The sequence below is a fragment of the Lygodium microphyllum genome, chromosome 19, assembly GCF_053477565.2.
Source record: "Lygodium microphyllum isolate KBCC chromosome 19, Lygodium_microphyllum_v1.1.10, whole genome shotgun sequence".
Taxonomy (NCBI): domain Eukaryota; kingdom Viridiplantae; phylum Streptophyta; class Polypodiopsida; order Schizaeales; family Lygodiaceae; genus Lygodium; species Lygodium microphyllum.
In genome coordinates this window covers 58,671,841-58,689,775 of record NC_141153.1, presented here as the reverse complement: position 1 = coordinate 58,689,775, position 17,935 = coordinate 58,671,841, and the positions used below count along the sequence as shown (strand labels likewise).

Genomic DNA, 17,935 nt, shown 5'->3' with positions numbered 1-17,935 from the left:
CACTCATGGACAACATCAGACAAGGACAACTGCTACATAGAAAAAGTGGTTGGCCGCCCAATGTTTAACCGAGTGGCAAATAAACGTCTACCCAAGTCAAGTTTTTCTATGCCCAATGCCCATAAACTTGTAACCAGCCTTACAGCAGGTCAGTGGGGCCAGTTGTCTGCCAATTATAAGTAAAATGACATCGGATTAGAAAATTAATAATTCTTCTCTCAAACGATGTCATTTTTTATTTTTATTTCATTTTTTCGGTTTTCAAATTTAAAAACCCACTTTGATACTAAACCTCGCGAACGTCGAGTGCAGTTGAGATTTAGGAATGCAATGCCGTGACAGCAAGGTGGTGAGGGCTACAGCGAGGGTTTAATCAGCGTCCATATCTCGAGCTTCGAGAAGAAGCGAACTGATCAGGAAACTACATGAGGCCTTGTTTTCCACGATCAAGCAGTGTATTCGCCTTGCAACCCCTGCTGGTAAAGAGAAATGAGAGGCCGTCTATTGTCCCTCCACAGGCTATGCTTGGCTGTCAAGAAGCAATTCTCTCGGAGATTCGCAGCCAAAAGCTTCGGTGAACCTCCTCGCCTTCCCCAGCGTAGAGTCGTTGTCACAGGTATTGTTTATTACATAGTACGTCCAATTGCAAATTCATACAATAATCTGCAATGATACTACTACTTATTACTTATCACAGGTATTACTTATCACATTGTTAGTCCAGTTGTAAAAAAATCTTTACATTTTCATCCTTATAATCTGCAATGATAGTACATACTACTTATCACAGGTATTACATAAGCTCAAAGTACTTTTCAATAACTACGTTTTGAAATGTTGCACACTTCATTTGGATACTTCTATCAAAAGTTATGGCAGATTTTGTTGAGCACGGTCTGTTCTTACAACAAGCTGACTACTTATTCTTGAGCTTATTTCTTGAAGATTTAAAACCTCCAATCTCTTTTTGACATAGGTAGTCTAGTTCCAAATTCATACAAAATTTTCTAAATTTTCATCCTTATAATTTGTAATGATAATGTGATTTGAATACTTGTCACATAGTGAGTCTAGTTGCAAATTTGTACAAAGTTTTCTCAATCTTCATCCTTATAATCTGCAATGACAATTCAAATTGCAAAATGGAAATTTTTGCTAAAAAAACAAGGGACTGTTGAGAGTATATGGTTTTTGCTACATGATAGCCATGGTTCATGTTAGGTCAGACCAATTTACGCATAGGTTGGTCAGTTTTTGACCAGCTTTTTCATGCTTTGACTATGTATCGGCTCCACATTTGTACACACATATGTTTGATTTAGTATCTCACGCTTTTTACACACACCCATTCCATTTAGTGTCTAGTGTGGATCTATTGGTTTTGTTCATTATCATTCTTTCTGCCTTCATCATTTTCTCCTTTGCTGTCTAGTCTTTTTCTACTACACCTCTTCTTTCATCATGGTATCTCATCCTTGACCATTGAAGACTCATGATGGAAGATGCAACCATCTGTTTGTAGGAGTAGTGCACTTGCTTGTGACAGAAAGATGACATGACTAAATGGTGTTTGCAGCCCAGACCTACATTTCCTTTTGCGACACAAAGGTGACATGGCTGATTAGTGCTTGCGGACCCACCCTAGTGTGTGGTGCATTTTGTATTGTGTCCCCACCCAAGACTCATAGGTTTTACTATACACCTAGGAGCCACTCGCATGGTTGCCTTCATCATGCATCAGGATAACCTGCACTACCATGTCACCTAGATGTTTGTTACCTTGCTTGTAGTTTGGTACATGGGAGGTTGGACAACAACACATAGGCCTGTGTTCATCCAAAACATTCCATTCCAAAGCATTTGACAACCATCCCAGCACATGGTGTTTGCACAGTTGAAGATAGAGGACTGTCATGTTTGGTGTGGTAGTAGCAGGTGACATTATTCTTTTCCTTGCATTTGGTGTGGTTTTCTTATCTCCTTTTGTATCCTTCTTGTCTCTACCATACTTCTCATTTGTATCTCTTTCCCTCTCGCAAACCTACCTTGCTGTGTTATGTTCAACATGGAATCTTAGGCTTCTTTAGACCCCTACGTTTTGTAGTATTGACAATAGTTTCTTCCTCGGTACTTGCAATTTGCTGATTCACCTTGCTTTTGCAAGCTCTTTTCTTGATTTTCCTTTTTTTAAAGGTCTATGTTTGTTGCTGGTGAGATGGCATCCGTGTTTCTCCCCAACATCAAGCTGATGGAGACCCAAGTCCAAGGAAATGAAGGGTTGCCAAACAATCAATCTGGATTTGGAAGTGCTTCATCAAGCTGATATCGATTATGCATTCTCATTGGGATTATCTCAAAGGAAGTGTTCCATTACCACTTAATATGGCTTGCATTGAGGAGATTGACAAGTTTATAGTTGGTGATCAAGGGGCTTTGGCTGCCCTCATTCCCTCATCATTAAGGTGTTTGCCACATGTGGTAAGCACAAAATTGCTCAAACTATATGGTGTTATCTTGCTGACTGATTTGCTGTTACAGACAATCTTCATCTCATTATCAGTTGAAGAGAAGTTTGTTAAGCTAAAGTTGGAGGGTGCAAACCTCAATGAGCAAGTGTGACAATTGATTCACCTTATGGGTTAATTGGCTAAGGCTGTGGTGACAATGATTATGTCGTGTATCCTTTAGAAGTTGTCGAATTGAGTTCATGTTTTCACGAGTGCTATCATTGTCCAAAAGAACTTGCCCAAGTTGGCAGCTCTCCACCTCCTTCAAAAGGAAATTGCAGCTTTTACCCCTCGAAGTCAAAGGGTGTTGAGCTACCAAAACTTACCTCTTAATTATCATATTTTATTGGTAATTTTTTGCTCATTAAAACAACCCGCAAAAGGGCCATTTTGACACTCTAGACAGCTGTACAACACTCTAGAGATTCTTCTGGCTCCAACATGTTCTCTAAAAGGTCTCAGTGTGCACACCACCATTCAACCCTTGTATCCCTTCAGCTGGCATCATCATACCTTCATCATCAAGCTATTCTTCCTTCATTAGAGGCTTTCGCCTAGTCATCTCAGCTCTCCTGCCATGCCTTTTGGTGTTGCTGCCCCCTCATCGGAGGTGCTGCCAGCTGGTCATCATCATCAGCTGTTGTTAGCCTATTTGGAGTATCCTCTAGTCATTGCTAACTATCCATTCCTACAAAGTCCCTGTAGTTTGCTAGTTTTCTCTGCTTGCAGATCTGCATTTTCTAACATGGTGGAGGTTGGGAGAGGAAGAGAGAGAACAGTTGGTGTAATTTTCCAACAATTAGTGATCAACCCAGCCATTGGAGATTGTCAAAGGGCTGCCCCTAGCTGATCAGGAGGCCATTGGAGGCAAGTGACAACCCTTGTAGTCTGTCTACAGGTAGATGACAGCAAGTTTGGGTCCCACAAGGGTAGGTGATTGCATGTGGGGCTCCTATTGATGGTGGCCTGCAGTCAAATAGCCATTCACAGTAGGACAACGTTAAATTTCAGTCAATTTGGCAATGGAACTCTGAAATTTCTCTCTCTCCAGCTTCCTCTCTGTTCTCTCAGCCAATTCACATATTCACTGAAGATCTTAGCCAAATTCAGTCCCGAGGAGGTGTAGTTGTTCAGAATGCCACCCATGCACTATGTATCTGTAAAGAAATGATCTACCACAGAAAACACAAAAATAATTGTATGATAAATGCACAAATTGATAAAGAAACACAATTAGGGTTTGGGTAATGCAGAGATAATGAATACAATGAATAATAAAGAATGAATATTGAATGGAATACAATGCTTAATGTAGTAAACACACACTGCAGAGATAATGAATACAATGAATAATAAAGAATGAATATTGAATGGAATACAATGCTCAATACAGTAAACACACTATGTAGTGAAGAATATTGACACCATGAACTCCTGTGTCTGGAGGACTAGGGTAGAGAGTATGAGTTGGAGAGTGTATCATACTTTGATGGATCTCGAAATGTAGCGAGGCAACCCTCATATGTGTTTGGCAGCAGCAAACACAGCAGCAGAATGGTGGATTAGTGACAAATGGGCAGAGGATGGACAGAAGACAAAAAACGCAACACAAATGATGACATGGCAGCTGGCAATGGTTGCAACCGGTAAAACACAGCATTGGGGAGTGTTAGTCATGGTAACTGTGAAATGCGCTTCCTTGGCACACTGAAATGTAAAATGCTTGAAACTTTTCAGTGAAATGCGAAATGCCTTGAGTGAAATGGTTGATTGAAGCCACATTTTTAAATTGGAAAAAAAATCATTTTTTCTTGCTCTTTTGAGAGTTTTTAGATACTTTGCATATAGGATAGGCATCATTTGTTTGTTGGGTTTCACGTCTACGCTCATAGAGGAGTGTTGGTGATTGTGAATAGGACATTGGGGCACTTTTTACTCTCCGTACAAGAGGTTTTTTTTTCCCAAATTTATTCCCTTGATTTTATGTGCCTATGTTACATAGTTTTGGGCACTTATCGTGTTTCACACACTTCGGGTGTGAACACCCACCCTCTTACAACCCTAAGGTTTAAGGATCGTACTTTGTACTTGCACCTTATACTTCAGATTTGTAATAAAGCAATTTTTCATGCTACCTTAGTTAGGTAATTAGTCTATTTTAAACTGGAGTATAAAAGACAAGAGGGTGCCAATGTAAATCATCTTTTATTAATCATTTTCACATCTCCACTTCTTGGAGCTTGAAGGTAATTCCTTCCCCACCATTGTAAGGGGTGAGTTCCTTGCAGCAGCTGTTATCAATTGATTCTCAAGCTACCATGGCTTCAACATCTCTTGTAATTCTTGGTTGTAAGACATCTTGAATAAAGAAGTGGCAAGCTATGGTTCTCAGCATTTCTTATTGTTTAGCATTTCTTGTTAGTCTTTGTGTAATTTTTATTGAAGAGGCAACCTTCATTTCATTGGTATCAGAGCATGGACTTTGATCCATGGAAAGAGTCACTTTCATGGAGAATTTAGTTACAGGGACAGGTAGTAGGTAATTGGAGTACCAAGATTTGGTCACAAGGTTTGGTATAGTTCAAACCGTGACTAGTCAGGATTCTCTGTAACAAGTCGGGATTAATTTTGGAGGTTTCTTGAAGGAGATCTTGAGGAAGATGGAGGTTCTTGGCCAAAATAGCAGGTCCTGGTCAAATGGAGGCCCATTTTGAAGGTTCTTGACCCTAACTGGAGTCTAAACAAGGATTACAGGAGTTAAATCTTGGTTATTTTTTGGAGCAAGCTTCTCTTTTCTCTTTCTCTCAAGCTTTCCTCAAGCTTTCATGGTAGATCTTGGCTTCTCCTTTCTTCTAGGCCTCTCATTGGTTTAAGTAACTTCCATGGTTGAAATCTTTGAGGTATAAGCTCTCCATAGAGTAGTCTTAAGCTTGCTTTGACTACTTCTCATTTTGAAGTAGGGGAGTATGTTTTTGCGCTGTTTGCGCTGAAAACACACTCCCTTATGAAGACGAAAAATTAGGCTATATAAACTTTGGCTATGGCTTAAGCAAGCTTCTACATTAACTCCTCAAGCTTCACAACAAGCACACAGATACTTCTCACTTTCATGATCATTCTTGATCTCCCAAACCCTAGCTATGACAGACTTTATGACAGCGGTGAAATTTTCTGAAGAGATCAAAGGGCTTTTACTCTATTAAGCTTCCTGGAGCTTTCTCAATACTCAAGGGACCGACATTGAACCATTCTTGGACTCCAAGCTTCAAGGATAGTTGGCTATGGAGTCATAACAGGGCAACAAGATTTAGGCATCAAATTCTTGGATTATTCTCTTCCATTTCATGGGGATTTTGCTCTAAATCACTCCAGGGACCTCTTTTCTACTTCAAGCATTCAAGATCTTGAAGAATCCAAGCAATGCATTCAAGATTGAAGGCCAAATTTCTCTTGAACTACAAGTATAACAGGGATTGAAGAATTTCTTTGAAATCTCCATCAAAGAGGCTTCAAATTCAAGGGATTTTCATCTATACTATTCATTGGAGCTAAAGACTTGATCTAGACATTATTCTTGGATCATATTTAGAGCAAATGTGTGGGATTATGGAGTCTGTTTTCCTCTTGATTATTTGTTGGATTCAAGAAGATGGTCTATCAACCTTTATGGCTGAAGTTTGACTCAAGCAACATCTTCTTCTTCAATCATTGAAAGAGGTACTTCTATTACTCTTCTTTAATCTCTCCAATTCCTCATCCAATTGTTGTTGCATTTCCTATTACTGAAGGAGAGGTTAAGTAGAGTACTCTTGCATTGAGCTTCAATCTCAGCATTGATTGAATGAACCATAATACTCAAGTATTTTGAATCTTGATCCCAAGCATGAATTGATTGATGAATTAGTCCATTTAAATCAGTCCGTTGAAATTGAGGTCTATCATTACTCTTTGCATTGTTTGATTTATCAGTCCATAGCATTAACCATACAATTTCCTTTCAATTTTGCTAATGGATTGCTTAACCTCTAACTTTGGGGTTCTTTACTGATTTAATCTATTGAGAATACCCAAGAAATTTGTAAAAGGTGAGCATAGTAAATCAATGAGTCACTGATTACTATAGGTAAACCTTTCTTATCCTCATTTACATACATTTTACCTTTCAATTCCTATATATCATGGAAATATCAAAATCTTGATTCAACCATGCATATCATGCCTTGGTTTTTTGAACACTAGCTCTGCTATGTATATTTTGATTGAGGAAAAGGTCGAAGCCGGACGAGATACCAAGATGATAGTGAGGTGACCCTTCCTTGCTATTTATGACTCCGTAGGGGTGTACGACTTGGCCCGAAAGGAACTTTGCACACCTTCCGGAGTTTTAGAGCCCATTTAGGTGCCTGACTATTGTTTTATCCCTTGCCATAGGTGGTGGACCACGGAAGACCACTTGGGAAAGAGTGCACAAAGACTTGACTTTTGGTACCATACAGGGCAAAACAGGGTAGTAGGTGACAGTTTTGAACAGAGATACAGGTCTACAGTTACTTTACAGGTGATCACAGGTTGGTGACAGAGCCTACAGGTTGTACTTCAGTGCCCTTAGGGGATTCTTAATGATCTATGACCAAATGGGTTGAAACAAGGTCTAAATAGTGAGTTTACAGGTGGTTACAGGTTATGTCTCATCCTGGACAGTCATAAAGAATCAGTTACGGGAGTGGAATATTTTATTCTGAAAAAATTGGTTCTTATACTCTATGCGTAGAGGATGAAGTTAGCTTTGATCCTAGCTATAGAGCACCTCATTTGGACCTATAGTTCAAAAGTTACGGTCATTTTAGTGACCAGTGGTCACTGTAGACAGCACTTGGATAGGTTGACAGGGTACACTGTTTTGATCTGAAGTAACCATATACCTCTTCCAAACTTGTAACCTTAGTAAATCTTGTATATCTATATATTATTAGCTTCGTTTCGAGCTATCAAGCACTTAGATTGGAGGAGTATAGCTCTAGTTATTGACCATTCTTTGACAGACAGTCCTGAGTTACTACAGTTTCCATGATGGCAAGGAGTAAGGAGCAGGTATTGGAGCGCATATTAGTGAGGGCTTAGAAGATTACAATGTTGAAGCAAATCCTACCATAGGGGCCACAAATCAGGGACAAGAATTTATGAATAATAGTACAACTAATGAAGAGATCCAATGGCTAAGGGTTCCTCATGACAATGATCCTAGAACTGAAGTAAATGTTTCTCATGACTCCAATGATTTCCAACAACTATCAAAGCAAGTTGGTAATATGAATGAAGGTCTAATCCAACTTACCCATTCAATGGATGATAAGTTTGGCAAGATGATTACACATATGGAGCAGCAAAACCATAGGTTGGATGCCAAATTTGAATAGCTGGTTACAATATTCAGCAACTTGGGTAACAAATTGCAAAGCAATCCACCTTTCCATGTTGAAGATGTACCTATTACTCATGGCAACGTGAGGTTCACAACAATCCACCAGCATATACCATCCTTTTTTGAACATGGAAGACCTTCTAAGGTGAATGAAACAATTCAGTCTCATACCAACTCTTGGAATAGAAACAGGCCAAACTTCACTAATTCAAGAGATAATAGAGAGCAAGATTATTTCTTGCATGACGACAGAAATGAGTTTGTACATGGATGCCATCCCTTCTATAAAGAGTTCGGTTCTCAACATACTCAAGTTTATAATGTAAGAGATGATCAAGGGCAATATGCACATGATAAAGCAAGGAATTCTAGCATGCTGAAGATCATGATGATAGGTTGCCACATGGGATATCCACTTATAACCAATAATCACATGGGAACTTATTGTTTGGTGGTTAATCTTTTGGAAATAATTGAAATGGGCAGTATTCATTTACTCCTAATCATGGACAGCAAGCAATGAGTGATCATTTTAATAGGTAGCAGTCTTTTGGATATACCAATCATAATGGGCAGCACTATCATTATGACAAGGAATACAAGGGCAAGATCAGCATATCCAATTTCAAAGGAGATAACCCTTCACTGACCGAACTTGAGGAATGGATCAACAAATTGGAAATGTATTTCACTCTGTACCCACACAATGATCAAGCAAAGATTTGTTATGCAGCCCTACGCCTAGAGGGATATGCGTATACGTGGTGGAGATACATGAGCAAGATTGGGGAGAATTTTCAGTTGTGGGAGGACTTCAAATCAGCCATGACTCAAGTGTTCGTGTCACCGATGGAGAAGGAAAGGCTTGAAAGGAAATGGTATGATCTTAGGCAAAGGGATTTTATCGTGAGGGAGTATTCTAGCTAGTTTTTAAACCTTTCCATGTATGTTGAAGGCATTTTCGATTCAACCAAACTGAACAAATATATTTTTGGTCTTGATCCAAACCTTTCAGCTGAAGTTGTGGCAGCCAAGCTTACAAATGTCCATGCAGCCATTCAATATGTTGAAAGGTACAGCCAAAAATATAGAAGAAATAGGAATGAATTATCAATCAAATTAGTCTATGAGATTTGGACAGGAGTTCAGCCAACAAAGAGAGGGATTTAGAGCTGAAAATAGGTTTAAAAATAATTTCAGCAAGGTTTCAACTTACCCTACAGCATATGCTTCAAAACAGGGCAATAATTTCAGATATAATGCTGATTCAAGAGGAGAATTCAAGAGGGCTGAAGGTGCAGTTAAGCAATATCCCAATAACAATAGCAACAAGGCACTTTCCAATGACAAATCCAAGGATCTATGCTATAAATGTGGAGAGAAATGGTCTCCTGAGCGCAATCAGAAGTGCAAAGGATATATGGCAAAGTCTAACATGCTGAATATTGAAGACTGATGAAGAGAAGACACAAGATGGAAATCTTTTGCAAGTAGAGGCAGTTCCTACTTGTGATGAGATGCATGAGTATGATGATTAGGACACATAGGAGGAATTAGAGCCAGTTAATAGTTTCCCTTATGATCCAGGTGGTCCATTTGATCCTGGTGGATCAGAGATTGATGATTCTTCTATGGTTTCTTGTCAGTCCATGTAATGTTCCACATCTTAGGATGCATGGATGGTTGTAAAGGTGAAAATACACTTCGGCTCAAGGGTACTATAAATTCAAAGGTTGCTCATATTCTCATTGATACGAGCAATATACATAGTTTTGTCAATGCCAAATCATTGAGCTGAAGTTACTACTTCAAGAAATAGATGCCCCATTGAAGGTACAAGTGGCTAATGGTGCTCGAGTTGAGTAAAGAGATATGCCAGCAGACTCCTATTATCATAGTCTTGCACTGTTATGACGGACTTGATTGTCCTAGATATGGGTTCTATTGACATTATCATTGGCTGTGATTGGCTTAAATAGCTTGGAAAATTTCCTTCGGATTTAGATTAGATGTTCATGGAGTTTACTTGGAATGGGCAGTAAGTAAAACTTAATGGCATAGAGAGAAAGTAAGTGAAAATAATTAGCAAGAAGAAGATGAAGAAGGAAATTAATGCTATGTCTTGAATTTTCACACTTCTTCTATCAAATGCAGATGAAAATCAGCAATCTACTTCACCTAAGGAGCAAGATCCATGTCTATGTAAACTTTTGGAAGAGTTTAAGAACATATTCCAACCACCTATATCATTGCCTCCTTAGCGAGAAGTGGATCATCCTATTGATTTAATGCTTGACACTAAACCCATCAACAAACCTCCTTACAGGTTATCCAAGTATGAGAGAGAAGTAGAGAAACAGGTTAAAGACTTGCTAGAAATGGGGTTTATTTAGTCTAGTCAGTCACCTTTTGCTTCACCCGTATTACTTGTCAAGAAGAAAGATGGGTCATTTAGGATGTGTATTGACTATATAGACTTAAACAAGAGCACCATAAAGAACAGGTACCCAATCCTCCACATTGATGATTTGTTGGATGAACTCAAGGATGCAAGAGTTTTCACTAAGATTGACTTAAGGTCAGGGTATCGCCAAATCAGGATGAAAGCAGGGGATGAGTACAAGATAGCTTTTAGGACAGAAAGAGGTCTTTACCATTTTCTAGTTATGCCATTTGGACTTTCAAATACACTTACAACTTTCCAGGCTCTTAAAAACAAGATTTTGCAGCCATTCTTGTATAAATCAGTCTTGGTATTCTTTGATGATATTTTCATCTATAGCAAGAATAGAGAGGAACATTTGAAGCATCTTAGAGAAGTCCTTTTTACCTTGAGAAGACACAAGCTTTTTGCAAAGGACAGCAAGTGTACTTTTATGGCTGATGAGATAGAATACTTGGGTCATATAGTTGGTGAGAAAGTAATTATGGTTGATCCAAAGAAGGTCCAGTGGATCAAGGATTGGCCCATACCACATAATTCTACTTCATTGCGAGGATTTCTTAGATTATCTTCTTTCTATAGGAGATTTATTAAGAATTATGTCCATGTAGTAGCTTCTCTCACTGACAGATTGAAAAAGGAAGCTTTCTTTTGGGATGTGACAGCCACTATGAGTTTCAACGAGCTGAACGGTCTTCTCATCTCAGCACCTATCTTAGTGTGCCCAGACTTTTCCAAGGAGTTCACTATATTTGCTGATGCTAGTGGTAGAGGTATTGGGGCTATTTTATGCCAAGACCGCCAAGACCGCCAAGACCATGGTGTTATTGCTTATGAAAGCAAGAAGTTGGATGATAAAGAAAGAGAACTCTACGTCTATGAGCAGGAAATGTTAGCTATTCTTCATGCAATCAAGAAGTGGCACCACTATATCTATGGCAGCCATTTTAAGATGAAGAGCGACCATCGTGTGCTAAAGTATTTCCTCTCTTAGCCAAATCTCTCTCTCAAACAAAGACGATGGTTAGCTATACTTTAGGGATATGATTTTGAGATTTCTTATATGGCAGGCAAGGATAATGTAGTGGCAGATGCCTTATCCAGGATGTGGGCATGTTCCGTTTCTACCATCTCTACCATACATAAGGATTGGATCTAGGACATTCAAGAAGAATATCTTTTAGATGAGCACACTGCCAATATTATGAAGAAATTACAGCAAGACGATGGATCTGAATTTCCCAATTTTAAATGGCAAAATGGACTTCTTTGGTTTAAAGGGAGAGTATACTTGACCTCTCAGTCATCATTTTCGAATTTTACAGGAGATGCATTCTTCTCCTTTGGTAGGACATATTAGATTGTTTAAAACCTTTGACAAGATCCATAAATGTTTCTATTGGAAGGGACTTTGGAAAGATGTCAAGGAGTATGTGATGGAGTGCTTACTATGCCAGCATAATAAAGATTCAAATTTATTGCCTAGTGGTCTACTTCAGCCTTTGCCTATCCCACACTTTCTGTCATGAAAATAATTGACTTATCGACATCAAAATTGGATTTTGATGATATGGATGGATACCTTATGAAGTATACTTCATTTCTACATCTCATATGTGTCATTCCGACATTTCTATCCAAAGTTATGGGTCATTTACTATCACTACCCTATTTAGGACAGCATTCCAGATTTCCACTGTTTTGAGCTAATTTTGGAGATTCTTTTCAATGGAAGATTATCTTCTTCAATGGACAACTTCAACAAGGATATTCAGCATTGGTCTCTCATTTCTTCACATTTAGCATCCACTTGTCCTTTCAATCTTCAAAGTTTTGAGGACAAGACTTTTGGGCAGGGATGGATTGTAATAAAGTAATTTTTCATGTTACCTTAGTTAGATAATTAGCCTATTTTAAATTGGAGTATAAAAGGCAAGAGGGTGCCAATGTAAATCATCTTTTATTAATCATTTTCACATCTCCACTTCTTGGAGCTTGAAGGTAATTCTTTCCTCACCATTGTAAGGGGTGAGTTTCTTGCAGTAGCTGTCATCAATTGATTCTCAAGCTACCATGGCTTCAACATCTCTTGTAATTCTTGTTTGTAACACATCTTGAATATTGAAATGGCAAGCTATGGTTCTCAGCATTTCTTGTTGTTTAGCATTTCTTGTTAGTCTTTGTGTAATTTCCAGTGAAGAGGCAACCTTCATTTCAAGATTATTGCATTGGGTGTTGTGCTTTCACACTCTACACTGTCTACTCCACTCTCAACTGAGCTTCGATCCACTCTTGTTCTCACGGTTGGTATTAAAGTTGTGTTCAGCTCAGTCTTCTCTCCCTTTGCTTTGCAACCAGCAGCAGGGTCCAGCTCTGCTCCTGGCCTTAACCTCCAGGAGTCCGTTAGCTGCTCTGCCCTCATCAACGACCTGTAGCCTCCTGTAATAGACTCCCGCCTGCACTAGAAACGCCGCCCTAGCTAGCGCCGCCTCCACAGGCGTCAGGTATCAGTGCCCACCCGAAACCCACCAGCGCAACTCCACCAGCTACGCCACTCCGCCTTGTCCCTATGCCTTGCGCCTTGTTAGCAACTCTTGCGCCCGCGTGCTAGGTCAGTTCCCACCACCAGCATCGCCTGTCTCTTGTAGGCTGCATCTCTAGTCTCCAGCGAGCCACCAATGCCGTGTGTCTCCTGCATGCACACCACTAGCCTTCAGTATAGGCCGTCACCTCCTACACAGGTCGTCCCCTCCAAAACAGGCAGTCACCACCGCCACAGGCCTCCACATTGACCTCCAGTTGCACAGAATTGGAGGTACAGCTTTTTAAATTATTTTTAAATTTATATTCACTTTTGGGAAAGGGGCTTTTGTTCGGGCAGGCATTATCAGCTTCAGTACGTATCCGGGACACGATTATTGCAGAGATTTCTTAGTAAATCAGTTAGGAATTTTGGGGATTTTGGGTATTGAGCAGACATTGGTACATCTAGAAATTTTCATATCTTTTTAGGATATTTAAAATAGATAATATCTCAAATATGCTAGTCTTGTCCAAAAATCGAATATTTTTGGACCATCCATATTATACACATTGACACTAATGACTAATATGGCTCATAAGTTTCATTCACGTGGTAACTTCCGTGATGGGTGGCTATAGTTTGGTCAATCCAGAAAATGCGAGGTTACGATTCTCGGGTCTTTTTGCTCGAGATCTTCTCTATTTAATGATTTTAGAGTTCTTAAAGTCCATTTTGTGAGAAGTTGGAATTTTTTTAAATTAAAGTCAAGATATCACAAAATGTTTCTCACGGGCTATTGAGGTAGATGCCTAACTTTGGTGATACCTTCTTTTTTATTTCTTTTCTCCTCATCGAAATAAGATTGGATGGTGCTTTCCAAGGTTGGATTAGGGATATTTGGAAGAGTAGTTACAAGGGTTGGGAATACATTCTTTACAAATTTCAAGAGAATTGCAATGGCATCTTCATCATGAATTGGAGCTTGAACTGAGGATAGCTATGCCATGAGCCCCTTCATGTGAGAAATGAACTTACCTAGGTCTTCTCCTTGTTAATATTCCAAGCTTAAAAATTCGATCTTAAGGAAAATTTTAGAGTTCTCATTGAACAATTGCTAGTCTATGTGGCAATGATCACCAATAATATGGTACTTGATAAGCTCCACAAGATCCCTAGAGGAAGATTAATAAGCCACTTATGCATTCTGGGCATTTATTGCACCTTGGTCTGTGTGCTTTTTAGACAGTTTTGACAGTGTGCTTCAATTCGTTAATTACAGTAAATTACTTGCTGTAATTTTTGGAAATTGTGAGATTTTCAGGTTAGTCCGGCTTGGGACATTGCTCTTTTGCTCTTTGATCAGCATTGTTTATCATGGCAAATCAGGAAGGTGATGTATTTACTTACATATCCAAGGAGGATAGGTTGGATGGTAACAACTATTCACTCTGGTCCTTCATGATGAAAAATGTGCTGATAGTGAAGAATCTTTGGGATTATGTCAGCGGTGAAGAAGTTAGGCCTAGAGTTGTGGCTCCAGCTTCTCCTTTGTTGAGCTAAAATATGCATTACTTGTTGATTAGCCTCTTAAACAGCCCCAAAATACACTAAAAATGCTCTTTTAGAGTAAAATCCTAAAACGGGGAGCAGTTTGAGAGAGTTCAGTGGAAACCCTAAAACGGGGAGCGGTTCGAGAAAGTTTAGTGGAAACCCTAATTTTTGGGGCGGCCTTCCACATCTATAAATAGAGAGGCTGCCCCCATTCAACAATCATCCTTGTTTTGCAGGTTACACCAGCCCACACACCCTCTGCTGCTGTTGGCGCCCAGTTTCCAGCCTGCAGCCCGCCTCCATCTGCTGTCCAGCCATCATCGACTGCAGCCACATCTTCAGCTTGACCATTGCTGTAGGCAATAGCTCTCAGCTGCTGGCGACTACTCCAAACTGTCCCAGACTGTTGTTCAGCCTGTTGTCCATCATCTCCAGGGTTAGCCAGCCTGGGTTTTCAGCATTGCAGGCCTTGACAATCTTAGACATTGTTTCAGCCTGCTGTTTATAGCAGGCTGTGCATAGTTTCCAGCCCCCGATTGGTGGTACACTGCTGCGTTTACCAGTTTCCAGCCTTCAAACTGCTGCGTTTTGGTGACCAGCCTGCTGCCATTCACTATTCAGCACTCCTACACTCTGATTGGTGGTCACAGACTTGGGATCCATCTTCGGTGGACGTCACACTCCGACATTGCTCTGACCTTGAGCACACTGTACACTCTTACATTCATTTACAACATTCATTCACTTCAGAGTTGTGTTCTCTCTCTCCCTTCTTCTGTTTGTGTTTGAGTTTTGAGTTTTGCGTTTAGGTTTTGAGTTTTGCCCTCTGTATTTGTGTCTGTGTCTTTGTGTTTCTATCGTGGTCGTACACTGTGTGTCTGTGAGAGTGCGCAACGGAAGAAGAACACGAACATAGAGGAGAGGAGAGAGAAAGCAGAGAATGAAGGAAGAAAGTCTGCACTGACTGAGATGAATGCTGAATACACTGAAATGGACAGAGCAGTCCCTGCACGCAGCCCGGAGCGTCAGTGAGGGCACCAGAACAGACTGGAAGCAATGGCAGCACCAATGCCGGAGACGGAGATGACGGAGACTGCTGAACCTGCAGAGTACTATGCTGGAATGACTGGGGGGGCTGCTATATATAGCCCCCAGGCCAGAAAACTGGCCGACCTGCCAAATCTGGCCGACTTTGGCCAGATCTGGCCGACCTGCCCAGAAAATGGGCCGACTGCAGAATAACAGCCCAGAATGGGCTGTATGACACCCAGAGGCTGCAGACTGACAAGGACAGCCACTAAATGAATTGACAGAGCTCCTCTGTCTCCTGTCAGGCTCTGACAGGAGCTCACAACCAGGAGATGACAGACTGAGAATGATAAAGAGCAGGCTAACACCCCCTCTCAGATCCTGGGAGAGTCTGAAGACCCAAGAACCGCATGTGATGAAGCAAAGAAGCCTGAGGCAAAGGCTTCGTAAAGAGGTCAGCTGCATTGGCCGCCGTAGGACAATAGACCACCACCAGCTCCGAATCCACGATCCGCTCTCGAACATAGTGATACTGAACCTCAATGTGCTTTGTGCGAGCATGAAACACCGGGTTCTTGGCCAGAGCAAGAGCACTCTGGTTATCCACGCGCAGCTCCGTAGGTCCGGTCTGGGAAAAGCCAATCTCCGCCAGTAAAGCGACGGAACCAAACTGCCTCCATAGCGGTCGAACATAGGGCCCGATACTCAGCCTCTGTAGAAGAAAGTGCCACAGTAGGCTGCTTCTTGCTGCTCCAAGAGACAGCACCGGATCCAAGGGTGAAAGCATAACCTGTAGTGGATCGTCTCGAATCCACATCACCTGCCCAATCAGAATCACTCCATCCAGAAAGGGTAATCCCATCTCCAGACATGATCCCGAAGGATCGAGTCCCCTGTAAATAGCGAAGAACCCGCAAGGCCGCCTGCTAGTGATCCTGGGTAGGAGTCTGCATAAAAGAAGACAATAAAGCCACCACAAAAGAGATATCCGGCCGAGTGTGAAGCAGCCAGATAAGAGAGCCGACAAGGCACCTGTAACGGGTGGGATCTGGAAGGGGAACTCCAGCTATCAAAAGCTTGGACTCGGGGTCCATGGGGCATGAGATAGGCCGACACTTAGCCATATCAAACTCCGAAAGAAGCTCGGAGATGTACCTGTGCTGCGAGATAAAAATGCCCTGTGCCATCTGATAGATTTCTAGGCCTAGAAAGAAGTGAAGGATCCCTAGATCCGTCATGTCAAACTCCTGCTGAAGAATGGACCGTGTATGCTCCACCTGCTGAGTGTCGCTCCCTGTAATGATAAGATCATCCACATACAAGATAAGGAACACTGAAAGAGAATCCACAACCCGTAAGTAGAGGTTGGGATCATAAGCGGAGCGCGCAAAGCCACTCTGTAGAAAGAAGCGGTCAATCCGCTGGTACCAAGCACGAGGAGCCTGCTTCAAGCCATAAAGAGCCTTCCGCAGCCTATAGACATGATCCTCCTTCCCCTGCACAAGAAAACCAGGAGGCTGTGAAACATAAATCTCCTCCTCAAGAATGCCATTCAGAAAAGCAGACTTGACGTCCATCTGATAAACAGGCCAACGGTGGTGAGGAGCAAGAGCCAAAAGAACTCGAATGGTGGACATCCTGGCTGTAGGAGCAAAAGTCTCGAAGTAGTTCAAGCCTGCGCGCTGTGCAAAACCCTTGGCAACAAGCCTAGCCTTATGCTTGTCCAAGGAGCCATCTGCAAGATACTTGGTCTTAAAGACCCATTTTACACCTATCACCTTCCGTTTCGCGGGACGCGGAACAAGCTCCCACGTATGGTTTCGCTCGATGGAATCGAGCTCGGCCTGCATAGCCTGTCTCCAAATATCCTGTGCAAGAGCCTCCTCCATAGTGGAAGGCTCGGAATCCTGAAGAATCTGTGACATAAGAGCATAGTTCACACATAGTGAACTATCCCGCTGGGCCTGTAAACGTGCTGATCGACGTGGACCTGTAGAAGAAGCAGGAAAGTGAGTAACACCTGAATCCTGCATGAGCCGGCGATACCATAAAGGAATCCTGAGAGACTCCTGCTGCTGTGAGGGAGACCGGGGGTTCTCCGGAACCTTCAAAGCACCCAAATCGGAGAGGGACTCCCCCTCACCGAGTGAAGGTAGATCCTCCGCATCATCAGAAGGCTGTGTATCCCGTGAAGATCCCGAAGTGGCAGTGGAAGAGCTCGTAGAAGACGGAGTCACATCCATCAAAGGGGAAAGGGAAGCCGAAGGAGGAGGAATAGGAGGGGTGCTAAGGGGTATCCTGGAAGGAAGAGAAGGTGGGGGGGTCCGTCGATGACGAAGAAACATCTGTAATGGAACCATCAATCGGATCCTCAGAGGCCAAAGCCTCATCAAAGATCACATCCCTGCTCACCTCAACCTTCCGCGTCGTCGGGTCGTAGAGCCGATAGCCCTTTGTGG

The 17,935-nt window shown here is 41.5% G+C and overlaps 1 protein-coding gene across 2 annotated transcripts in view; it reads left to right on the top strand.

Annotated features, from left to right (window-relative positions):
• Positions 1-297: 297 nt before the first annotated feature.
• Positions 298-17,935, top strand: part of LOC148019920 (Beta-ketoacyl synthase) — a 112,001-nt gene continuing 94,363 nt past the window's right edge. The window contains exon 1 of one of the 2 annotated variants that reach the window (XM_087700130.1): positions 298-616. In XM_087700130.1, coding sequence (XP_087556256.1) covers positions 490-616 — 127 coding nt within the window. In that variant the 5' untranslated portion in view covers positions 298-489. The remainder of the gene's footprint in view (positions 617-17,935) is intronic. The other variant, XM_087700132.1, reaches the window with a different exon arrangement.